Raw genomic sequence first — 27,528 nt, forward strand, 5'->3', positions numbered from 1 at the left:
AGGCTTTATGGTATTTTTTATTCATTGTGTTATGTCAGTTCACAGGTGTCCTTATTTATTGCTTGAGTAACAAGAAAGGTATGCTGAGAAGTCAGAGTTGATATTCATTGTAAACATGCACAGGGATATTCATGATAAAAGATGGTGAAATATTTGAGTAAATCTCTTTTGAAACTTAACACTTCCATGATATTTCATGATTTACTGCATATTTGATTCCAAGAAATTGTTGGTGAAGTTCTACTTTTTGTCCCTAGTTCAGCAATGTGTCAGCTCATTCTTTCAAGATTAATTGGCTGCTGAAAGGTTTTGTTGCATGTGGTTTATGCTGATGTGGCGTTTTGTTTGTGAAATCACAAGTTGTTGAGACATCTCATGGATATCATGTTTCCTTTATCTGTCATGTCCTGCTTGAGGAATCATTTTGACATAACTATTACTTATATCAAAGGTGAGCTTCACTCACAAGGTTTTGTCTTCAATATGTTACTGTTGACATGATAACTGAAGAGGTATTTAGTTTGCGGGAAAGAAACTTGGCAAAGATCGTTCTTGGGTGAGGCCTTGAACTCATGATGTTACGACTAACCTCTGTAAGGTCAAGGTCATTATGGAAGTTGGTGTGCCTGTTTGCGTGTTGCATGTGTATCAGGACGGGGAGTCATCCCACACATCACATCCTTAACTTTTCATTTTGCCAATGGAGTTAATGTCTTTGGACAAGGTGTTTTCGACTCTGGACCAGTAGGATTAGGAGGTACGAATCCCATTAGGGGCTCGGAAATATGGCTGGGGCTGTGCATGTTCCTATCAAATATGAACAGCATAAGGCACAGTACACTAAATGTGGCCCGGGGTGTGCCTTCTGTTGATTTTAGGGGGGGGGGGGGGGGGCATGGGCCATGGGCCATGTTGGATATATTTATTTCAGGGTCTGTATGACAGACTTGGATATAGATACACTGGGTGATGGAAGATCAGTATAATCTAATTCAAGTAGAACAGCCAGTCCCAGATCAGTCAAGGTCAAGGTCATATAGCAAGAGCTAAAACTGGTCTGGGAGAATACAGAATAACGTAACTAACAACTTTTATTTTCAATGTTTATTCTACTTTATGTTGTTGATTTTGTGAGAAAGTAGATGTTTTTTTAATCCACAGTCAGCAATAATTGTCTCTGGTCTGTATCGGGTGGTCAGGTTTGGTGACTTGGTTGTGTATGCTCCCTCCAAGATCAGCTGTCCTTTAAAAGCTGATCAAAGCTTACTCACTTAATTCCATGTGGCAAGCCCTGCTCAATTGGTTAATAATCATTCTTGAATTTAGTTTAAGTTGTGCTCTAATGTCATATTCGAGAAAATGTTGATTGTACTTTTCCTAAATTGTTGGTTGCTTTCACAGGGTTTCAACATAGTAAGAGTGTTCTTCCTGTCTTAAAGCAAGCAAATTTTGTTAGCTGTGCTATATTTTGAAATGTGGTGGTGATTGTGATGATGATAATGGTGATGATAATTGTGATGATGATGATGATGATGATGATGATGATGACGATGATGATGGTGATGATATTACACAATCACAATGAAGATGAGGCCTTTAAGACATATGTCCACCACAATCCGATACCAAGTCTATAGCTGCCATGTGATACGAGGTCGTAATGACCAGCCGGCACATACACACAGTTACCAGTATCAAATCTAGCATTGTTCTTGTAGGTTCCAGCACCCGGATGGCCTACTTGCTTCTGTTGTAATTTGCATCTGTCAGCGTTTCATTTACAATCTTTCAAGCACGTGCCTCCTGGCTGTGGCGCCATCCTGTGATTTATCCAACATTATCATTGTAACTGGCCGTGCACTCCTACGATGAGGCACTGCAGGCCACCGTTGTGCCGTCACGGGGTCATGGAGTGCAGTCGTGCAGCGGGTGCAGTCGCAACATCAACACATGTAGCGGTTCCATGGAGATCCTTCAAGGAGGATCGTTGTAGTTGTCTTTATGTGTGTTTGTAAGAAAAGTAATGAATGTTTTGTGAAATTGTTCTCTAAATTATCATGCAATTTACAGGTAGGAATTATTTTGGAATAAATGTTGATAAAAAGGTATGTTATTGAACTTGGGGCCTGATTTCATTTGTGAGAGGGTTTGGTGAAGGATGAGGTTATATGGTTGGAGATTGCATGAGTGCGGGTGTGGGCGAGGATGATTTCAGAATGTTTCATAATTAATCCTTAGTTAAAGTAAAATGGTATTCAGGTCTAAGTAAATCAGGTCTATGTAAAGTTTGGTATTATGTAAAGACTCAACTATTGCAGTGGCTTTCAGTGGCAATAACATCTATAGATTCCATCTCATGGTTCTGTGTAGAGGGCCATACCTAAATCTAGTATGTTCGTCTGATGGTTTGTATTGTTTGTTGTTTAACGCCACGCTCAGCAATATTTCAGCTATATGACAGCAGTCTGAAAATAATCGAGTCAGGATCAGACAATCCAGTGATTGACATCATGATCCCCTTAGTCCACTCTCACGGCAAGCATAGGTGACTCTCACAGCAAGCATAGCTGACTCTCACGGCAAGCATAGTCGACTCTCACGGCAAGCATAGCTGACTCTCACAGCAAGCATAGCTGACTCTCACGGCAAGCATAGTCGACTCTCACGGCAAGCATAGGTGACTCTCACAGCAAGCATAGCTGACTCTCACAGCAAGCATAGTCGACTCTCACAGCAAGCATAGTCGACTCACAGCAAGCATGGGTTGGTGAAGACCTAGTCTCCACCAGGATCTCCACGGGTCCTGCCACATACCGGTAGGTGAAGCCTGGCCACCTGATCACTTGCTTTATAACGGTGGTAGTTGCTACTCCAAAACATCACTGTCTTTGTAATAAAGAAGTTGTATCTCCATAGAACTATCTCCCTTGTTCAGCATGCCAACTTATACAGGCCACTTGATCCCCTTTGTGGCCTCCTACGACAAGCACGGCTTGCTGAAAACTCTTATCTGCATCTTCTTGGGTCTTCTTTATGTAGTAAAACAGTAGGACATTTCATTTCATGACCCAAACAACCTTCAATTTGTTTGCATCAAAACTCCTCATTTATCAAAGGTATTATATCATACGTCCATTTTCTTACAAAACATACTAGACCCTTTGACGGTGCCATAGCAATGTTTTGAGCCTGATTTGAAGGCATGATGCCAAAAATAGCCATGCAGTCAAATTAAACTCGTCAGCAAGAGGAATTGTGTGGTAAATTAGAGATAGGAGAAATGAAAATAGTGGCATAAATCCCAGACTGAATCCAACATCTCTGTGGTGTCGTGGATAAGGTTCCTGCTGAACAGCGGGTGCTGGTCCGGTAGCCTAGTGGTTAAAGCATTCGCTCGTCACGCCGAAGACCCAGGTTCCATTCCCGACATGGGTACAATGTGTGAAGCCCATTTCTGGTGTCCCCCGCCGTGATATTGCTGGAACATTGCTAAAAGCGGCGTATATTCCAGCAATATCACGGCGGGGGACACCAGAAATGGGCTTTACACATTGTACCCATGTCGGGAATCGAACCCGGGTCTTCGGCGTGACGAGCAAACGCTTTAACCAATAGGCTACCCGACCACCCCCAGTTATGAACGTAGCTTAGTGTAGCGTTTGGTGAAACTTGGTGCTGTGTATTCCACACAAATCAAGCAATGATAGATGGATGACAAAACAAATGTAACTCCTGAGGATTGAGTAGGGTTTGGGCCCAGAAACAGACCTAATTTTGGGTAGAGCCTCTGTCTCTGTCCAGCCAGCAGTAAGTGGGTACCAGGTAGGATGAGAATGTAATCTGAAGACAAACAGCACCATGGGCTGCGTACTCCCCAGTTAGCTGAGTACACAGGTCACATGTACACCAATCTGCTGACTGGCGTAATAATGTCATATTCTTTGTGTATAGCCCTCTGTGGCCCAGTTGTCTAAGGTGCCGCAATTCGCTGTGCAGAGTTGCGTCCCTTGGGCACGGCAGAAACCTATGATTGTGGGTTCAAATCCCGGTTCGCCCCGATTATGTTTCTAGGTTTGTCAGCACCATACCCGTGCCCGTGGGTTTCACTGAAGTGGTAAACGTCTGAGACCTGCATCACTTCGGGCTTTCCTCCCACATTAAGCTGACACGCCGCGATATAACTGGAATACTGTTAAAAGCGGCGTTAAACCCAACGCAATCACTCACTTACTGTGGGGCGTAGTCTTGTATGTGGTCTATAAATAGACATCATATGATCCATTTGGGTAGCGAAACTCATGAAAATATCTACTTGTTCTTTGAGATAAACATATTTGACAACATGTCGGTTTTTCACTGTAAATATAGAGTAATTGTTATGTATAACTGTGTAAAACTGTTTGAAGGAAGTTGTAATGTGTACTGTGAATGCCACAAACGTTTCACTCATCACCACAGACGTACAAACTGAATGATATAAAACAGAAATATTTTTTAAAAGAAATCCATTAAATGTTAAAACCTTTGATAGTAATTGAAATGATGACAGATTAATTGAATTTGTTTACCAAAAACAAACATCTTTGTTTACATTTAATCTCATTAACCTTCCAAGTGTCTGGTGTGGTTCAAAAGCAGACAGGGAGATCTCTTTCAGATGTTGAACAAGTCGCGTGTCAGTGTCTCTGTCCTCATTTGCCTCCAGGTGGCGCTCATCAGATGGACACCCGACCAGACACGAGATCGTTAAGCTAATCATTAACACTCGTGCAATGAGGTCTCGTCTAGAGACTGTTTTGTTGTGTATTTTTTCACATCAAGATGTCTGGACTTGATTTTCATAAAACGTGGCATATGACTTCCCTTTAATGATTTGTTGGACAGCAGAGAAAAATGGTAAATGTCATATGTAGGCCTTGACAAGATGAAAGGAATGTTTGTTATCATGCCAGATATGGGAGATTAATGATATCGTATTGATATCAGAGATAGCCGGACACACTTGTGGTACAGAAGGGAGGTCAAATGTCAGAGGTCACCAAGGTTGGATGAATAAGATAATGCAAAGCCATATATAGATAATGACAGGAACATGTAGAGTTAGAATAAGATCTTAAAAATAGTTTTAGAAATAGATAATATTATTCTCTTACAACCCTCAATGTTTTATAGATGGTGATGTGATCCTTTTTCAAAAGAAAAAAAGTCACACTCACTCTCATTATACTGTTACAGGCTCTGTGTTGTAGAGGAAAGGTGAGGTGAAATGGTGCATGCATGCGTGCACTAGTCTGACTAATGCCAGTATCATAGTGCTAGCCCACTGAGATACCATACCGCGGTTTAACATTGATACTCCACTCAGAGACAGTGTACTGACTGCCAAGCCTACCAGTCCTTGCTATCCCCTTTATGCCGAGCACCAGGCACGGTAAGAATAAGTACCATATCTTAACGACTTTTGGTATGACGCCACTGGGGATCAAACCACCGACCTTCCACTCTTTGGGCGAACGCTGTATCCACTACACCACCACCATTGCTGCTATCTCTGAATTAGAACACACTTTTTCTTGCTCTAGTCTAATTTCATTGGATGGCTTTTTTGAGCATCGTGCCTTCAAACTGGGCTCAAGAAAAAGCTACGATTGTAAATGGGTCTTTTGGTGCAATGAAACCATGATTCAACAATCAACCTTCCGGTCTCCGGGCAGACACTCTCTGATATCTCTTGAATATGAGTAATTCTTTATATAATAACCAACATGTTTGTTATTTGCATTTTTTTTTTTTTGTGAGTATATTTTGTATTTCATATTGATTATTGAGATATACATCGTCTTTCATCCTCAATGTTGAGATATACACCATCTTGCATCCTCAATGTTAAGATGTACATCGTTTTGCATCCTCAATGTCAAGATGTACATTGTATTACATCCTCAATGTTGAGATATACACCATCTTGCACTCTCAATGTTGAGATATACACCATCCTGCATCCTCAATTTGAGATATACATCGTCTTGCATCCTCAATGTTAAGATGTACATCGTTTTGCATCCTCAATGTTAAGATATACATCGTATTGCACCCTGACTCTTGAGATATACACCATCCTGCATCCTCAATTTGAGATATACATGGTATTGCATCCTGACTCTTGAGATATACACCATCTTACATTCTCAATTTGAGATATACATCGTATTGCACCCTGACTCTTGAGATATACACCATCCTGCATCCTCAATTTGAGATATACATTGTATTGCACCCTGACTCTTGAGATATACACCATCCTGCATCCTCAATTTGAGATATACATTGTATTGCATCCTGAATGTTTTTGACGTCATGGATAAGTTTCCTTTAGTGTGTCCATTTCAAGAAACAAGGATAGACCCTTTAATGTTTTTATGCCCAGAGTTAACAATGAGCAGCCTCATTAACTGATTGATGTTAATTACGATTATGAATATTAACCCCAAATCTATCAAGAGCATCTGTTGAGGAAAGACATGCACATAAATTTTTCTAGGCCAGAGTTCAAATTGAAATGAAAATAGACAAAACACTATCAGGATATTCTCAGGTCTATAGAGAAGAATAATGTAATTTGGCATAAATAGACATTGCTGGGAAGGGTGCTTGGACAGTCAGCATGAACGTAGACAGGTACAGTTGCTAGTAGATGTCTGCTACCTGAGGCTGGTCTACCCACACAGACCGGGCCCATCCTGTTCCTGCCTGTCCCCACGGCCTTGTTAAGAGATGAATCAGTGCCGGCACAGATAATGCCAAGTCTGCTCTGTCTGCCCACGTGAACAGACTTAGATTTCTGGCTACGAAAATGTTTCTATGTTTTGCAGTTAATTCTAAACTGTTATTAAGTTCTGATTTCAATGTTTCAGATCCTTGATATTCACACCTCAACTTTAGTTAATAAGTTATAACGGGTGATGATGATGATGATGATGATGACGATGATGATGAGGGTCATGATGATGATGATGATGATGACGATGATGATGATGGTCATGATGATGATGATGACGATGATGATGAGGGTCATGACGATGATGATGATGTGGGTCATGGTGATGATGATGATGATTAGTGGAGGGTGATTGTGATGATGATGATTATGATGATGATGATGATGATTAGTGGAGGGTGATTGTGATGATGATGATGATGATGATGAGGTCATGATGATGATGATAATGATGATGATTAGTGGAGGGTGATTGTGATTATGATGATGAGGGTCATGATGATGATGATGATGATGAAGTCATGCATGTTCATGGTGGGGATGATGATGATGATGATGGTCCACAGTCACTAGCGATGTTGGTGACATTAACAGTGTGTTCCCTCTGTCAATCCATATCATTTGACACATTTCTTTTCTTCATGTGAGATGTTATTTGTATATGGTATAATAAGACTACCCATGAATTATGCAAACAGAAAGGTCCTACCTGGGTTAAAAACACTAAGATTGCCCGAATAATGGATAAGCTAAATAGAAAAAAACATGGCATATCTCTTTCTTAAAAACATGTCCATCGAAAGAACTAGACACATGGACCTTCCTGGGAATATTCTGAGCCCTCCCAGCCTCAATCAATCATCACTGAAAGTCAGTATGGGAGACAAAATATATCATTTTTTGCATGAGGAAAAATAAACACACTATCATATTTTTCACATGTTGATTGCGTTTATTTATGAGTAGACAGATGTGGAAATATCAGTAGGTTGGCGGCAGGTGTTTAAATGTCACGAGGGCCACCTGGTCATCAACGCTGGCTTAGCACAGTACTGTTGTTATTGGGCAGCTGTCAGCTCTCTCTGGGTGTTTGTGCAGGTTCTATTCCCCTTTAACACATGGTTGGATAGTACCCATGTTTAGGAGGCTATTTCTGAATGTGGATGCGTTCTCAGATCATGGATGCTTGCTCAAGAAGGAATTTTGTGGATGAGATATTTATTTGGTTTTGAGGAATTGTTTTGATTGCGCAGTGAAATAAATGCATCAGATTCATTTGTTTTGAGACATAATATGTTTTTTTCTATGTTTATTGTCTGTGTATTCATTCTTATTTTTTCATGTTGAGGCCAGACAGGTATTCCATTTTATCAGAGTTACCTGACCCCTATCCCATGATCTAAGGCATATGGAATTCTGACGAGGACAAGAGATTCAGAGAATTGTTGACTTGATATCAAATTTGCAAACTTTGAATTGGCGATTAAATTACTCACTATTGTCTCTTATATGTTATTACTTCATAAATGAATTTTATTTTACGGGCACCAATTTGGTGTCGTACCGTGTAAACACAAAATGGCGACGTGTGCCGGAGTTACACACGCGACCTATCATTGTAGAAAAAAAAACAACGCAAGATAAACATATTTTTATTGCATATATAAGGTTTGTGTGCGCACTTGTGATGTGTGCGAAATACGCATCAGTCGGAAAGCGCACATTCAATCTCCAAAGTAACTAACTAACTAATTTGTGATGTCCGTGTGCGAAATATGCTACAGTCGGCAAGAGCGCGTTAAATCTTCTACCGGTATATCAGTCAGACTTGTGATGTGTTTCATTCCAGGTCGCCTTATACACGGAGTATAGGATTTTGGGTTGATTTTTAAGGCGTGTACAGGGGGGTCGTCTTATACGTGGGGTCGCCTTATACACAGCGATATACGGTAGTTTTATCACAAAGGAAAGACATTGTTCTGAACTAACATTTGTCAGCTGGTTTCCCTCAATAACATGATACATGTAGTTGACTTTACAACTGTATGTATATCAGGTGGTCTGGTGGCCCAGTCACTTGCTTGATTGCATGTCATACCATGAAGGTGTCTTATGTCAATCACTGGATTGCCTGGTCCATACTTGGACAGTTACATACCATTATTTTTATAATGGAGTGCAGAATTAAAACAAAATAAAACAGGAGAATAAAAGGTGCTCTATTCCTTTAATTGTCAAAAGTATGAAATTACATTTGAAGAGATGTTGCAAATGTTTGCTTGTCAGCGAACTTCGTCAGGACAAATATAGTGGTCTCATCACAAATCATAATTTGCAATGTTCATTCTGATCTGAAAAGCAAATGTTGCATATGTGGATTATGTTTCAATATTCCTCATGTCCCTGAGACATCAGTAAGGGCATTATGACACCCCTGACCTGACCGTGTGTGGTAGCCAATTGTTATACCAAGGGATTCTGTCCATCTGTCCCTCCTTCTGAGGACATTTTGTGTGCAACCTGTAACTTGAAAACCACTGCATAGATTCTTTTCAAACTTTCTGAACACTTTCTATACCAATAGGAGAGGTGCAGTGCAAAGTTTGATTTGAATATTTAGATTTTCTGGAAAAAAACCCCAGCTTTTTCTATTTTTGACTTAGAATGCTTTTACATGTTTACTTATATAATCATAAGTGCAACCAATAACTTGAAAACTGCTTCGTGGATTCTTTTTTAATTCATAGTACAGTTTCCAATCTAATAGAAGAGGTGCAGTGCAAAGTAAAATTTTGATATGTGTGTTTTCTGAAAGAATATGATTTTGTTCATGTTTTGAACTTAGAATTGTATTTTATTTCAACATTTATGGGACCTATAACTTGAAAACTACTGCATGGATTCTTTTCCAATTAGTGGTACCATTTCTATACCAATAGGAGAGGTGCAATGCAAAGTTGATTTCAAAAAGTGGATTTTCTGAGAAAATATTGCTTTTTTCATGTTTTGAGCATAGATATATTTTTGTACCCCTGACCTACAATGATGCACTAGTGCATCTTTAAATCATAAATCATGCCATTACCATGTTATATTATTGTGCTTTTTAAGAGAAACCAGTTCAAACGTTAAGGCATCATTATACCTCCAGTATCAAAATTGTACTTCAGCTGGAAGCCCTGCCCACTTTCCGTCTTGCTTCCAGTACCGACATCATATTTAAAGAAATTTAATTTAATAAAAAAAGTAAAAGATATTTGTAAGACCTCAAAACTATTTTTCATATCAAGGTAAATTCATTCATCTTAAAGTGAAATCATGTTTAAATTCCGTTATAATTCCCCTCAATATTTTATTCACAGGCAGGAAATCCAGGCACTCTATCCAAGCAAGTTTGTTCAGATGGACGAGCACCGCTTCCGGATCTTCAATACCCTGTACGAGTTGCCAGGTAGGTAGGACTTCCACCTGGGAAACCACTTACGCTCTGACAGTGACGTAGAGCGCCATCTGGTAGTGACATCACACCAGCCTGCGGCCACAGTTATAATCACCACGTGGCGGTGGTACAATTAGCATGTGAGTGTGAGGGATACGAATAATTAACACCTGTAGAGAAAAGGGAGCATTATTGGCATGATTCCTGGAATTGTGTGGCGCTGAAGGAATTGGTCTAAGTGTTTTAGGGCATTATTGTTTTCGGGAGTTTTTGTGTAAAGGAAAATGTTGTATTCATGGGTTGAACTCTATGAGTGTGGTACTTGAAGAAAGAATGGTGTTTGAATTATTATTTTTTGCAATGTCATAATATTTGGAAAATGTTAAAAGAACATATGTTTTCAGTGATTTGTGTATGTATATAATGCAGTGTTAGGATTCTTAGCCAGAATAGCTCCAGACTACCACATGCTTGTAATAGAAGGCTTCTGAAGAAGGTCAGATGCGATGTTGATTGTTGAGTGTAAACAGTGTGATGGGCGACCACCAGAGAAGACCTCATCTTAGTGTGCTCACACTATCGACCACTAATTTGTGTGATTGTTGAGTATAACAGTGTGATGGGTGACCACCACAGAAGACCTCCTCTCAATGTGCTCATACTATCAACCACTAATTTGTGTGATTGTTGAGTATAACAGTGTGTTGGGTGACCACCACAGAAGACCTCCTCTCAATATGCTCACACTATCGACCACTAGTTTGTGTGATCCTGAGAGTTTTACAGGCTGCTCTGATACATCTGTAATTCTGCTGACTAGACATAATGTACTGTTCATTCATCATCTTGGCTATAGTTTGTAAGAGCGACTGAGCAACGGTTTTAACAGATTCCATGGATAGCTAAGAATTAGTGTTTTTATGCTTGAAACATGAGATACAAGTCAGACTTATGAGCTTTGTAATTACATGAAGTGTGTGATTATGTTTGTATATAAACCCTGACATTTCCTCTAGTGGCACCCTCAAACATTCCTGACAACAAAGTGTTCATTATCTGCAGATGCACAATATTTCCTGTTTACCTATGAATGTTGTTTTCAGTTATGATGAAAAATTCTTTTGCATTGAATCACTGGTGTGAAGTGTTCAGATACAGCCGATCTGTGAATGTTAAAATTCTCTTTTGAGTGAGTGAGGGAGTCAAAACTTAACGTTGCATTATTTCAGCGATATGGCCACTCTCTTTTGAAGCAGTCCTTTTGGTACTGGTATGTTAATATGGTACTTTGATTGAATAAAAGCACCAAAAACCATTTTCATAATCATATGAAATTACTTCAAAGAGTGGAGTGCACTATATGATTCTGACTATATTATTAGCATGCCCAGATGAGTTGCTATAAAATAGTGATGATGTTTGTGAAAAGGTGAGCATATCATGCCCCACCAGTGGCACCCATTACAAACACATACAAAGCCAAGTCAACTGTTCACATGAAAAAACATGGTAACATATGGCACAAGTCAAAATAGGGAATTGCATTCTTTTTTGTCACTGGTGTGTCAAATTCCAGTCAGCATTCCAGTCAAACTTGATCACGGTATTTTGAGTGTCCACGTTTTCCCGAAGTAGTATATGCTTATATCTCTATCGTCTGTACAGTTTGTGGTGGTAATTTCTTTCTTTCCATCACAATAATCAACATCACATTCTTCAGTCAACAGGGTGGACAGGGTGGCCCAGAAGTACAAGCTGCTACTGGTCATGTGTTCTGATCCCGGGAGTAAACCACATCTTTCAGTCAAGCCTTCAGTGGACAGGGTGGTCCAGTAGTACAAGCTGCTACTGGTCATGTGTTCCGATCCCGGGAGTAAACCACATCTTTCAGTCAAGCCTTCAGTGGACAGGGTGGTCCAGTAGTACAAGCTGCTACCGGTCATGTGTTCCTATCCCGGGAGTAAACCACATCTTTCAGTCAAGCCCTCAGTGGACAGGGTGGTCCAGTAGTACAAGCTGCTACTGGTCATGTGTTCTGATCCCGGGATTGACCATATCTTTCAGTCAAGCCCTCAGTGGACTGGGTGGCCCAGGGTTAGTCTTTCTCGCTCCTCCTATGGCCCTACAGTTGCTCCTTAAATGCATTCAACAATTGGTCTGGCAGTGAATCTCTCAGGTGATCCTACAGTGGATCCTACAGTGGATCATACAGGATGTCCTACAGTGGATCCTTCAGGTGATCCTACAGTGGATCATACCGGATGCCCTACAGTGAATCATACAGGTGACCTACAGTGGATCATACAGGTGATCCTACAGTGGATCATACAGATGGTCCAACAGTGGATCATACAAGTGACCCTACAGTGGATCATACAGGATGTTCTACAGTGGGTCATACAGGATGTCCTACAGTGGATCATACAGGTGCTCCTACACTGGATCCTACAGGTGATCCTACAGTGGATCGTACAGGTGACCTACAGTGGATCATACAGATGGTCCTACAGGTGATCCTACAGGTGGTTCTACAGGGGATCATACAGGAAGCCCTACAGTAAATCCTACAAGTGACCCTACAGTGGATCATACAGGATGTCCCACACTGGATCATACAGGATGTCCTATAGTGGATCCTACACGTGATCCTACAGTGGATGATACAGGTGACCTACAGTGGATCCTACAGGTGATCCTACAGTGGATGATACAGGATGTCCTACAGTGGATCATACAGATTGTCCTACAGTGGACCATGCAGGTGGTCCTACAGTGGATCATACAGGTGGTCCTATAGTAGATCATACAGATGGTCCTATAGGTGATCATACATATGGTCCTACAGGTGATCCTACAGTGGGTCCTACAGCTGGTCCTACATTGGATCATATATGTGGTCCTACAGTGGATCATATAGGTGGTTCTACAGTGGATCATACATGTGGTCCTACAGTGGATCATACATGTGGATCATTCAGTGGATTATACAGATGATCCTACAGTGGATCATACATATTGTCCTACAGTGGATCATACATATGGTCCTACAGTGGATCATACATATGGTCCTACAGTGGATCTTACAGATGGTCCTACAGTGGATCATACAGATGGTCCTACAGTGGATCCTACATATGGTCCTTCAGTGGATCATACATGTGATCCTACAGTGGATCCTACAGGATGGCCCTACACTGGATCATACAGATGGTCCTACAGGTGGTCCTACAGGTGATCATACAGTGGATCTTTCAGTGGATATTACAGTGGATCCTACAGGTGGTCCTACAGGTGATCTTTCCGTGGATCCTTCAGTGGATATTACAGTGGATCATACAGGTGATCATACAGGTGGTCCTACAGGATATCATACCGTGGATCCTTGAGTGGATCTTACAGTGGATCCTTCAGTGGAACTTACGCTTGGTCCTCAAGTGGATCCTACTGGGATCCTCCAGTTCATTGATCAAACTTTCATTGATCCTGTGAATCCTACGTGCAGTGGGTCATTTAGTGGAGCCCCAGGAACTCTATCAAAACTGAACATTACCCAAACACACAATCATGTGCATTGACAGTTTACTAAAACCCATAAGTTTGCTGCATGTGATAAAAGCTGATTTATATCACTCCCTGTTCCAGCCCAGCCCATCCCCACCTATTAGCATGACACAAGCCAGGTGATATGGGCGGCTGGCCTCTAATGTTCCCCCCTCTGCGCAACACCAGAAAGGGGGACATGTGGTTGCTTGTAGTTAACATCCTGTCCTTCAAGTAATTAGTGAAATTAACACATTAACATCCTTCCTCCTGATTGACGGCTTCCAAGAGATGCTGATGAAAGATTGGTCTGTGTTTTACGAGAAAATGAGTTTGGCATCTACCATATAAACTTTGTGATGGCTGAGAAATGAGATCAAGATGGGATGGAATTGGGCCATGAAAAAGACTCCTGCTGTCTTGGTGTTTGGTCGGGATCCACGAGCTTAGAAGTTTTGTGGGGAAGTGTTAAGAAATGGCATGTGACCCCAGAACATGGTGAAAAAAGCAACATGAACGGTATTCAAGATGAAAAGGGGGAAAATATAATAAGGCAAAAAAATGTAACAATGTTATATTTTAACGTTGATATGCTGAAACTGGGAGATGCAACAGTGAGTTTTCATGATGACGGGAAAATGAATTGTAAAATTTATAGAGATTTTTAACTTAGGGGAAGAATTAAATTAAAAAATTAAAAATCATTAAGTTATCATAAAGTTATCATTAAATATTTATTGATTTATGACCTAATCTGACGTTTATAACTATATTGGTTAACATCATATTCCATTCATGGAGCCTGCAAACTTGAACTATTTCTCACTAAGAATTCATGTTGTACTGAACAGAAAAATGAAGGAGAAAAGAGAATATTGTTACATTTAGTTTTATGCTTCATTACAGAAAAAAAATCAAAGCAATTCTCCAAATGCTTCTGTCATTTAACTGGGTGCCAAAAGGTGGCATCTTTATGTAAACATTTTAAATACTTTTTGCTGAAAGAATGATAGCCTGGTGGGTTTTTGTGTGTCTAGCCCCAGCACCGGTGATCTGACAGATAATTGCTACGCTGACAATCTATCACTTAGAAGACTTATTGTGAAAAATCTCAACCCTTCCTTCTCCATCAGCGTTCAGCTGTGCTTGAAATGAGTTTAGAGGAACTATGTATTTTAGAATGCTTAACAAATGTTAACAGGTACGAATTTGTATGTTCCTTAAACTGATTGCAAAAGATATTTTTGGGTAGTAATTATTTCTTGCACTGAAAGGATGAATGAGTTGTTTGCTGTCTGTCAGGTATGTCAAAGTGGTGGGTGAGTGAGTGAGTGAGTGAGTTGGTGGGTGGGTTCATGGGTGAGTGTGTGAGTGAGTGAGTGAGTGTGTAGTTGAGAGGGTGAGTTGGTGTATGGATGAGTGAGTGGGTGGGGGGGTGGGGGTGGGGAGGGTGAGTGAGTGAGTGGGTGGGTGGGTGAGTGAGTTGGTGAGTGTAGATGAGAGGGTGAGTTGGTGTGTGTGTGGGTGAGTGAGTGTGTGGGTGGGTGGATGGGTGAGAGGGTGAGTGGGTTCCTGGGTGGGTGAGTGTAGTTGAAAGGGTGAGTTGGTGGGGGTGAGTGAGTGGGTGTGTGAGTGAGTGAGTGAGTGAGTGAGTGAGTGGGGGGTAGGGTGAGCAGTGTATGTTGGTTGTATGGTTGTGGATGGTGGGTGAGTGTGTAGGTGAGTGGGTGTGTTTGTGGGTGGATGGGTGAGTGAGTGGGTGGGTGAGAGGATGAGTGAGTGAGTGGGTGGGTTTGTGGGTAAGTGAGTGAGTGAGTGATGTATAGAACCTGGTTTAGTTCCATGGGTACAAAATGTGAAGCTCATATTCTGTGTTCTGCTGGGTTGACCAAGCACTTTTTTCACCTTCCTACCAAATCACTCACTCACTCCACTGACAGACTGGTGAAGTTGTTAACTAAAGTATGTTCCTCTTCAAAGTGTCTACGTGAATATCAAATGAGATTATAAAGATACTGAACAGTGAACTAGATTCATAGATTGCCGTAGAACGTTGTTCACTGTCCCTGTCGTCAACTGGTGTCTTTGAGTCATAATGTGGCAGCGCTGCTTCCACAATGCTGACCTTGAGCCATGACAAGTAACCTTGAACTTTGACTCGTGCCGATATACAATATCACCCCTCTCAAAAGTGACAATATTATTTAACTGTCACTCGGCAGAGATAAGGTGTTTCTTTCACTGATGAATAAGGTGCCAATTATACAATAAAACATGTTATTTATCAATGATTATGCCATTTACAAACTGACATGGATATACTAGATGCCCTTATCTCATCATTAAGCGTCAATCGTGCACGCAGACAGATATCAGAATAATGAGTTAATAATCGATGATTAACATTTACAAATTACATGGTCCATATGCTAGCTGTCCATATGTCTTCCACGCATCAGGATTGACAGGTGACAGTTTAACATCCCTGGCTTCCTCTGTGATGTCTTGTGGTGCTAGGTGCATGTGTCCTGAACGACCCCGAGACATGTTGGAGGCTCTTCAGTCGGGAAGGTCATTGAGGACAGTTCTGGAGGAGATATCCTGAACTGATGAGCAGACATGTTGGAGAATAGACTTGCACAAGTCTCTAAGGCAATAATTATTAGTTATATAATAATTTCTAGATCATATAAATAATAAGAACAAGTTGTCACTATAGGAGACTGGAGTCCTTACTGTCCACATATCTAGACTTGCCTATAAGGAGGATAGAGGTACTACACATCCATAGACTTATCTTTCAGTACAGCCCTGGAGCAAGGCTAGAATTTCTAGGAGGAGTACACTGATATATATAATCTTTGTGTGTTAATTTCAAAGCTTTTAGTATTTTCATCAATATATTTTAAAAGAAATCATTGTCAAAATCTTTTTTGTTTCCTTTCTTCAGAGTCTAATCTTTTCAAATATTTATTACAACATGATTTGCTTGATGTTTTTTTTTCAAGCTATTTTGTGAGTGAAAAATGTTGCTTGTGTATGTATTTGAAGTTTTATACAAACAGAGATTAGCGTGTGTAGTGTTGAGGGTAAAATGAACCAAAATTTAGCGGCATTAGTTTTATTTTAAAGATTTAATTAACAATTTAACAATTTCTTTGAAGTCAGTCCCTTCCAAACATTCCAAACAAATATCAAATACAAATTGCCAATAAATTTCTCTTGAAAGGTCAAGCTTGAAATGAGCCCTAAACAAGAATTTTAAGTTTTTAACTTCAAAGAATATTTTCAGTATTTGGTGGAAGAAATCAGGTACCATAGCACTACAGGAAAATGCTGGTGTCATATTCACACCATCCCTAGGTCTGTGTGGGAGAAAGTGTTTACATATTTAGCAGTTCGATGTTTGGAAAAGGGTGGGCGAAGTCAGTGGGTGCCACATCTACCAGACATGTTGCCAATGTGAAGAATTTTATGAGATGAGCGATTGAAGATGATAACATGTTATAGCTGCCAAGATTTCTTTGAATCTTGTCCAAATGGAACTCACTTTGGAAAAACAATTTCTATCAATTTTGATTGAAATTGGAAAAATTATGGCTTTTTATTAAATCTCTACTCTTATGAGTCATTATTATCAAAGGATCTTTTTATAATAAATATAAAATTCAAGTATTTATGATACTTTAGTGTGAAATAATTTGTAAGATCAAAAGTTTGTGAAGCTGTGTAATTCATCTAAATTATAAAATGATTGCAAGTGTTTTGATAGGATTGATCTATGTATCATATATGACATTTGGTTTTACAGCATGTGTGTCAAATAGTTCAAATATCATAATATTAAATAACCATCAGAGCAGTAGATTTACTGTTATTTCTCAGGCGACAGATGGCCCAGTGGTCTAAGGGGCTGTGATATACATGTTCAGAGTTACATATAAACCCAGGTTCACCAGTGCGTGGGAGAGTGAGTGAGTGTGGTTATATGCCGCTTGTAGCAATATTCCAGCAATATCACTGCTGGGGACAGAAATGGGCTTTGCACATTGCACCTGTGTCAGGAATCAAACCCTGGTCTTAGGTGTGACGAGCGAACGCTTTAACCACTAGGCTACCCCACCTCCTTTAAAGAGGCTGAAGTTCCCTGCCAGCCCATGCTTGAGATCCTGGTGAGGTTGGATGGTTACAATGTGTAACCTGGGTGAGCGTGTCATTGTACCCTGATGGATGGGATTGTTGCTCATACTATCAACCCCCGGTTTAACCACTAGTCTTCCCCACCAATTCACTCGTATCCCATGACTGTCATGTGAACCAGCTGACGAGGATGGATGCCTTTCATATACCAATACCTAAAGTGTTGAGTACATTTTGAAAGCACTGGTAAGAAACTAAAGTGGTCTACGTCCTTAATGGAAGTCTGACAATTGTGTGAGATGTTTGAATGATGAACGACTTTGGATGTGAGCTAGTAGCACTATTTGTGTCAGAACACATCTTGTAGTGTAGACCCTACTTACTCAGCCCAGATCTGACTTCACCTGTCCAGGTCTTCAGTGGAAGTCAACAGCTAGGAGATGTTGTCTGGGGAAGGGTATAAACAGTATTCAGAATGTCTGACAGATCCGCTGTACAGGAATGCAGAGGTTTATCCTATCTGTCGTACTGGACAAGTGTGGCACACTACCACCAGCTTGCAGTGTTGGGTTGGGATGCAGTGATGGTGGCTGGATCTTGAATGTTCTTGCGGGGGGGGGGGGGGGGGGGGGGGGGGGGGGAAAGTGAGCCTGGCTATCTGGCATAACGATCTTTGGGTCAGACATGGGTACCTTGGGGCCATCCAGTCATTTGGATGGGGTTGGGTCAGACATGATACCTTGGGACGATCCAGTCATTGGGATGGGGGTTGGGTCAGACATTGATACCTTGAAGCAATCCAGTCATTGGGATGGGGGTTGGGTCAGACATTGGTACCTTGGGGCGATCCAGTCATTGGGATGGGGGTTGGGTCAGACATGGGTACGTTGGGGCGATCCAGTCATTGGGAAAGGGGTTGGGTCAGACATTGGTACCTTGGGGCGATCCAGTCATTGGGATGGGGGTTGGGTCAGACATTGGTACCTTGGGGCGATCCAGTCATTGGGATGGGTGTTGGGTCAGACATGGGTACCTTGGGACAATCCAGTCATTGGGATGGGGGTTGGGTCAGCCATGGGTACCTTGGGACGATCCAGTCATTGGGATGGGGGTTGGGTCAGACATTGATACCTTGAAGCAATCCAGTCATTGGGATGGGGGTTGGGTCAGACATGGGTATGTTGGGGCGATCCAGTCATTGGGATGGGGGTTAGGTCAGACATTGATACCTTGGGACGATCCAGTCATTGGGATGAGGTTTGGGTCAGCCATGGGTACCTTGGGACGATCCAGTCATTGGGATGGGGGTTGGGTCAGACATTGATACCTTGAAGCAATCCAGTCATTGGGATGGGGGTTGGGTCAGACATTGGTACCTTGGGGCGATCCAGTCATTGGGATGGGGGTTGGGTCAGACATGGGTACGTTGGGGCGATCCAGTCATTGGGAAAGGGGTTGGGTCAGACATTGGTACCTTGGGGCGATCCAGTCATTGGGATGGGGGTTGGGTCAGACATTGGTACCTTGGGGCGATCCAGTCATTGGGATGGGTGTTGGGTCAGACATGGGTACCTTGGGACAATCCAGTCATTGGGATGGGGGTTGGGTCAGACATGGGTACGTTGGGACAATCCAGTCATTGGGATGGGGGTGGGTCAGACATGGGTACCTTGGGGCGATCCAGTCATTGGGATGGGGGTTAGGTCAGACATTGATACCTTGGGACGATCCAGTCATTGGGATGAGGTTTGGGTCAGCCATGGGTACCTTGGGACGATCCAGTCATTGGGATGGGGGTTGGGTCAGACATTGATACCTTGAAGCAATCCAGTCATTGGGATGGGGGTTGGGTCCAGACATGGGTACGTTGGGGCTATCCAGTCATTGGGATAGGGGTTGGGTCAGACATTGATACCTTGGGACGATCCAGTCATTGGGATGGGGGTTGGGTCCAGACATGGGTACGTTGGGGCTATCCAGTCATTGGGATAGGGGTTGGGTCCAGACATGGGTACCTTGGGGCGATCCAGTCATTGGGATGAGGTTTGGGTCAGCCATGGGTACCTTGGGACGATCCAGTCATTGGGATGGGGGTTGGGTCAGACATTGATACCTTGAAGCAATCCAGTCATTGGGATGGGGGTTGGGTCAGACATGGGTATGTTGGGGCGATCCAGTCATTGGGATGGGGGTTGGGTCCAGACATGGGTACCTTGGGACGATCCAGTCATTGGGATGGGGGTTGGGTCAGACATTGATACCTTGAAGCAATCCAGTCATTGGGATGGGGGTTGGGTCAGACATGGGTATGTTGGGGCGATCCAGTCATTGGGATGGGGGTTGGGTCAGACATAGGTACGTTGGGGCGATCCAGTCATTGGGATGGGGGTTGGGTCAGACATTGATACCTTGGGACGATCCAGTCATTGGGATGAGGTTTGGGTCAGCCATGGGTACCTTGGGACGATCCAGTCATTGGGATGGGGGTTGGGTCAGACATTGATACCTTGAAGCAATCCAGTCATTGGGATGGGGGTTGGGTCCAGACATGGGTACGTTGGGGCTATCCAGTCATTGGGATAGGGGTTGGGTCAGACATTGATACCTTGGGACGATCCAGTCATTGGGATGGGGGTTGGGTCCAGACATGGGTACGTTGGGGCTATCCAGTCATTGGGATAGGGGTTGGGTCCAGACATGGGTACCTTGGGGCGATCCAGTCATTGGGATGAGGTTTGGGTCAGCCATGGGTACCTTGGGACGATCCAGTCATTGGGATGGGGGTTGGGTCAGACATTGATACCTTGAAGCAATCCAGTCATTGGGATGGGGGTTGGGTCAGACATGGGTATGTTGGGGCGATCCAGTCATTGGGATGGGGGTTGGGTCCAGACATGGGTACCTTGGGACGATCCAGTCATTGGGATGGGGGTTGGGTCAGACATTGATACCTTGAAGCAATCCAGTCATTGGGATGGGGGTTGGGTCAGACATGGGTATGTTGGGGCGATCCAGTCATTGGGATGGGGGTTGGGTCAGACATAGGTACGTTGGGGCGATCCAGTCATTGGGATGGGGGTTGGGTCAGACATAGGTACCTTGGGACGATCCAGTCATTGGGATAGGGGTGGGTCGGCCATAGGTACCTTGGGGCGATCCAGTCATTGGGATGGGGGTTGGGTCAGACATTGGTACCTTGAAGCAATCCAGTCATTGGGATGGGGGTTGGGTCAGACATGGGTACGTTGGGGTGATCCAGTCATTGGGATAGGTGTTGGGTCAGACATTGGTACCTTGGGATGATCCAGTCATTGGGATGGGGGTTGGGTCAGACATTGGTACCTTGGGACGATCCAGTCATTGGGATGGGGGTTGGGTCAGACATTGATACCTTGGGATGATCCAGTCATTGGGATGGGGGTGGGTCAGACATGGGTACGTTGGGGCGATCCAGTCATTGGGATGGGGGTTGGGTCAGACATTGATACTTTGAGACGATCCAGTCATTGGGATGGGGGTTGGGTCCAGACATGGGTACGTTGGGGCTATCCAGTCATTGGGATGGGGGTTGGGTCAGACATGGGTACTTCGGGGCAATCCAGTCATTGGGATAGGGGTTGGGTCAGACATTGATACCTTGCGGCAATCCAGTCACTGGGATGGGGGTTGACTGACATTGGTACCTTGCGGCAATCCTGTCATTGGGATAGGGGTTGGGTCAGACATTGATACCTTGGGACGATCCAGTCATTGGGATGGGGGTTGGGTCCAGACATGGGTACGTTGGGGCTATCCAGTCATTGGGATGGGGGTTGGGTCAGACATGGGTACTTCGGGGCAATCCAGTCATTGGGATAGGGGTTGGGTCAGACATTGATACCTTGCGGCAATCCAGTCACTGGGATGGGGGTTGACTGACATTGGTACCTTGCGGCAATCCTGTCATTGGGATAGGGGTTGGGTCAGGCATGGGTACAGTGCCAACAGACGAGGGTCATAGTTGAACCCATGCTTTTCAACTTTTTGCATAGTGTCTGCAATGGAGGACAAGTTTTCTCAGCAACTACTGACGCTACATGAACGACAGTTTGCATGCTTATCTATGAGATACTTGTCAAGTCTGTTCGAAAATTGGTCCTGAAATTTTTTAATTCCAAAGTTGCTTCCTTGCTACTTGTTTTTATATTTTGAGCATACAGAGCTATGGCCCTTGATCCATGTTACTTTACAAAGGGCATAGTGTCAATGGGGACATGTTTGCTCAGAAGCTACTGAAGTTAGCTTATCTAAGAGATATCAAGACTGAGACAGAAATTGTGTGTATAAAAACGCATTTGATAATTTTTTTATAGTTTATATTCACTACTATATGAACATGGCGAGTGAAAGTCACTCACTCACTCACTCACTCACTCACTCACTCACTCACTCACTCACTCACTCAAACTAGCACATTGAAAGATTGAAATATTGCAGCATCTCATACTAAAGCATTTCTCCATCCTCTGTGTTTGAAATTAGTCCAATGATTCAGATCCAAATGTGCCTAATTTACTTGAAATATAACAGTTGGAAAGTTTTCATTTTTTCTCTCATAGGAGCAAAAACATGTAATACATTGACCCGGCAAGCACAAATACTGATAAGATAGTTTGTGCATGTTCTCCAAATCAGAAACAGCTGCATTTCAACAAACAATAAAGTCAAATTAACATCATTGATTTTTAAGCCTAAAAGCAAATTATAGTTTTGAAGGCATTTTTATGAAATAATACAATGTACCAAGTCCTCGTTGGAATAAATGAGTTATTGCATGTCCTGCCATTATATGCCCTAGGGGGGCGGAGGGGGGGCGGGGAATACGGTGCAGTCCCGTGGTTGAGGAAATCCAGTTCTCTTGTAATTGGCTGAGACATTCATGATGTCTCACAGGAAGGCCTGCTGTCATTCCAGTAGGTTATGGCGGTTTAAACCACTTGAATTTGGACAAAAATACATAATTGCTTAAATTCTTTTGATTAAAAAACATTTGTTTTGTTGATTTCTCATACAATGTACTGGGTGCCATATTAAACCAATTTTCTAGAAATAAAGTATTTATGAATAACTTTCAGATTCAGCAGGCAGGAAACGATAATGTGTTTACTTGGACAAATTTTATGAGAAAATAACTGAGTTTAAAGAGAGAATTTATTAAAATCTATGAAATAATGAAATTATTCTACAGAGGAAATGTATTTGAGTTAAGATGAACAAGAACAAGCAATGTCTTAAGATTGTTTATCTTTAAATGTTTATTTGAACAGGGTAAGTCACTGATCATTAATTACCCTTGGAGTGGAGGATTTATGTGTGTATATTGAGATTAATGAGATGATATTAAAGCCATTTAAAGCATGTTGATTTGGTGAGAACTGAATTGTTTGATCGGCATTACTTAGAAGTTGACGGATGACAAAGTAGATAGAATTTATGGATGACAACGTCTTTATTTACTGAAAAGGCAACATTTGGGAAAAATAGATCCTAATATCATTGTGAAGCAAGGCTGAATACTGAGCATGGTACAGAATATATATAGTAGGTGGAGGATAAGAACTGCTGAATTGTTGGTGGGCGGAAAGCAGACAATTCTTACGAAACTTCTACCTCTATTACATATCTGCCATAAATCCTGTATTTTGGCTTCCATAACAAGGACTAAAATTTTCAGATTTTGAACAGACATCCTCTTCACTGTCAATTACACACAATTAGTTGCCGCCAAGTGGTCTTACAACTACCCATGCTGTGACGTCACAATCATGGCCATATAAGCTTTTTTCTGTGTTTTCTAGATTCAACACCTACTATAGTAGTAGTGACAATCTAGCACCTGGTCACATTAACCTATGATTATTCTAATAAGATGGCTATGATAACAGACATTTCAATAAATATATATTAAAAGTAATAGTGTCGCTGAAAGAGACTACACGTACGTGAGTATAGCTGGTGTCGGGTTTGTCAGGTCACCATGCAGTCTCCCATCATCCCTGGGTGTAAGAAGAGTGGTCACGGGAGATCCTCATGTAAACTGCAGAGGGAAGACCTGCACATTGGAGAAGAGATGTGAGAAATGCACCCACACATCTGAAGAGATATTCTCCAAGATGTCAGATGATGCAACAAAGGCTAAGAGGAGAGAGGTGGCGAAGAAGAAAGTAGATAAGATCATCACTGAGAAATAAGTTTCTACTCCATTGCCTCCCTCTTCAGTGACCCCATCATCTCCTGCTCTCACCCTGAGCCTCACCAAACAACTTCTGAGAGAACAAAGGGAGATGATGAAATACATGCTTGGTGATAAGATGTTGGATATGGACACTTAGATCATGACGGTAGCTCTGGCAAAGACTACCAGATCTTCGGCCTATTCTGTGGGCCAGCCTACTCAAGGTCTTCAAGCTGAGCCACATGGCCAGCCCACGGACCATCGCCAGGCCATGGACCATGCCGTGGATCCCGGTTACCAACCCAGGGACCAGCGATCAAGCCAGCTTGCTGGCCAGCCACTACTAGACCAGAGAACAATACTGTAGGGAGCCGCACGGCATCCAGGAACAGGCCAGATGCCGTATGGCCCCGTGGGCCTGCCTCCCACAGCATTCCAGCCAACGGATAGGCCATCCATCCAGCCATCCATGAAGAAACTGTACGGCCGCTGCACAGACTCCATGGGCTACCCAGCCTACCGACCATGGCTTACCGTTTGACTGTCCAACGGGACAAAAGCCAGCCGCATGGACTCCACAGGATGACCCAGCCAGCGGTGAGGACAGCCACAATCATGATCACCGGAGGATGGCGAGCTCTATGGGGCAGAAGGTGAGGGATATGATTATCCCCCCCAACGGGAGATACCCAAGGCTACTCAGAGCTGGAATCAGAGGGTTTGGAGGATACATACAACCCCAACGAGATTACAGCGAAGGCTACACTTTTGTGGAACTTATTGAAGAGCTTTACCACCTTATGCCTTCACTTCGGATGCATATGACAGAGGATACACCACCCTAGATGATGGAATATGGGGGATGTCATGTGCCTGCTCCATCTCCGCATATTCATCATGTGTTACCTTGGCCCAGCTACGCAGGCAAGGTTGTAGATCAAGCAATGGATAACATCCATAGACTCAAACCCGATGAACGTCTACCTCTTCCACCTATGAAACAGAGGTTATACAAGACGCACGATGCTACAATTCCAGAGTTCCAACACTTGGATAAGGATTTCTACAAATTAGTGCGCAATCCCGACATGAACGTTACTTTATCAGCATCACATTTCAAGGTTGCCAGATACTCCATGGATATCGGGGCATATATAAATTGGATCGTTGCTGGAATCAGACACACCATACCGCCTCTACAACCATCCTATCAAGGAATTGCGTCGGAAACACACATGACTATTAGGACGGATCAAGTCAGACTAATCCACAGCCTCCTTGGCTTGATCATCAGGATGCAGGAAGATTTACTATCATCCCAAGTCTGACTTCCTCACAGTTACTGAGACTACAGGGACAACAGCTCCTATCCCAGATTAGGTCAAGGGCTGTATCTAGCCAGACCAAGAAGTTTGTGACGTCACAACCAATATCAGCGACCACAACTTTCAACGGGAAACTCAGAAATGTGATAGATGGATTGAAACAAGATACAGCCGAGCATTTCCAGTCTTCAACCATAGACCTTGCTGCGAGAGCTCATGAGTCATCACATTCTCACAAGCGACCCTGGGACCATAAGTCATCTGCACCCAAACAGCCTCCTAAGTAGAAGTTTGTCCACTCCGGGAAGGATTCGTTCCAAACGAGGCGGAGGTACAACAAGCCACAATCTTTGCAGGACTCTTTTCGCCAGCCAGACTACAAGAAACTGGGATATAATCGCTGTGGAAGATCAAGCTGCAGAGGGGAAAGAAAATTCTGACTTCCTGACATTATAGACACTTTCGACCTGGTTATGTCTATGGATTGCGATTTACGCCTATTGTATTTCAACGTAATGCCCAACGTAACGCCCAGTGGGAGGGTGCCTTCTGTCATACGATGAAAATTGGAAGCAGGTTACTCCCGACCACTGGATTCTAGACATTGTGGCAATATCCGAGCCTGAACATACGCGCCATGGGTTGAAGATTTCACCTGACCGGTGCCAAGTTAGCAGCTGCAGAAATGGCCGTCAGGTAGCTGCTAAAGAAGCGAGCCATTCACAATAACACCAAAGGTTTTTACTCCCTAGTCTTTTTAGGTCCAAAGAAGAACACAACCGAGATGAGGATGATTATGGATCTATAGAGCCTCAACAAGAGATATCTGGTGCCACCTCCAAAATTCCAGATGGGGTCCATACTGCAGTATGCAGTCAACGTTGATGAAGGGAGACTGGCTTATCAGCCTAGATCCTACAGATGCATATCTTCGCGTCCTGATACACCCAAAATCTCTGAAATATCTATGCTTCGCAATCATTGGTCGACGCTAAGAATTCCAAGTCCGACCATTCAGGATAGCAACAGCACCTTGACTATTCACCAGGATTACAGCGCCAGTCATCAAGTTTGCCCATCTCCAGCTTGTTTGAATCCATGGTTATCTGGACGATTTCCTAGCGGCAGAACAAGGGAAAGATCAGCTACATCAGAACAAGATATTCTTGGTCCAGCTTATGACCTACCTAGGTTTCCTAGTCAGCCCAGCCAAGTCAGAGATCACTCCGGTCCAACTCATTATATACATCGGAGCAAGATTCCAGCTAGACAAGTGATATCTATGTTCACCAGAGGATTGATTCGACAAGACTATAAAGATGATCCATCACTCTCAAGTCAACCCAGCAAGTTGCTGAGGTGGTGGTGGATGTCTCTGCTAGGCAACTTGACATCTCTACAGGATATGACTTTCAGAGGATGGCTGAGGCTACATCCTCTACAGACATGGGTCAACTCTATACGATGGAAGGGCCTAGAGTTCCAGTCACAGTTACCTCCCACTTTGCTAAAAGACCTCCAATGGTAGAATCACAGAGAACATGTGATGAGTGGCATCCCCCTGACTTGTTCGACACCAGAACGTCATCTATTCGGAGATGCATCAGATTCAGGATGGGGAGGTCAGATGGATGATCGTGGAGCACTGAGGAGAAGAGCCTTCATATAAACTGCAGGGAAATGAAGGCCATATATGACACCATCCTGGAATGGAGAACACAGCTTCATCTACCTTCATCAGTTCTCATAGCCATGGACAACACCACAGTAGTGGCATATATTCAGAAGCAGGGAGGAACCAGATCCAGCTCCATGATGACAGAGACTACACGATTGTTTGCCTTGGCAGACTCCTTCAACTGCCGGATGGAAGCGAGACATATACCTGGGAAACTGAACATACTGGCCGACAGCCTCTCACGTCGGGGGAGAATAGTGGCAACAGGATGGATGTTACATCCACAGATCTTCAGCTGGATAACCAAGATACAGTTTATGTCAGTCCAGTACCTGAAGAAAGAGCTCACCAGATGGGCGCTCTTTCGATGGATTGGAAGAATCTATTCAGCCATGCATTTCCACCATGGTCTCT

General features: G+C 42.9%; 1 protein-coding gene across 2 annotated transcripts in view; it reads left to right on the plus strand.

Moving 5' to 3' along the window:
• Window positions 1-27,528, plus strand: part of LOC139452701 (cytosolic purine 5'-nucleotidase-like) — a 215,393-nt gene that overhangs the window by 168,262 nt on the left and 19,603 nt on the right. For both annotated transcript variants that reach the window (XM_071234255.1, XM_071234256.1), the window contains exon 6: window positions 10,141-10,229. In XM_071234255.1, coding sequence (XP_071090356.1) covers window positions 10,141-10,229 — 89 coding nt within the window. The remainder of the gene's footprint in view (window positions 1-10,140; window positions 10,230-27,528) is intronic.

This window comes from Haliotis cracherodii, unplaced genomic scaffold, assembly GCF_022045235.1.
Source record: "Haliotis cracherodii isolate W230 unplaced genomic scaffold, xgHalCrac1.p SCAF_9, whole genome shotgun sequence".
Lineage (NCBI taxonomy): Eukaryota > Metazoa > Mollusca > Gastropoda > Lepetellida > Haliotidae > Haliotis > Haliotis cracherodii.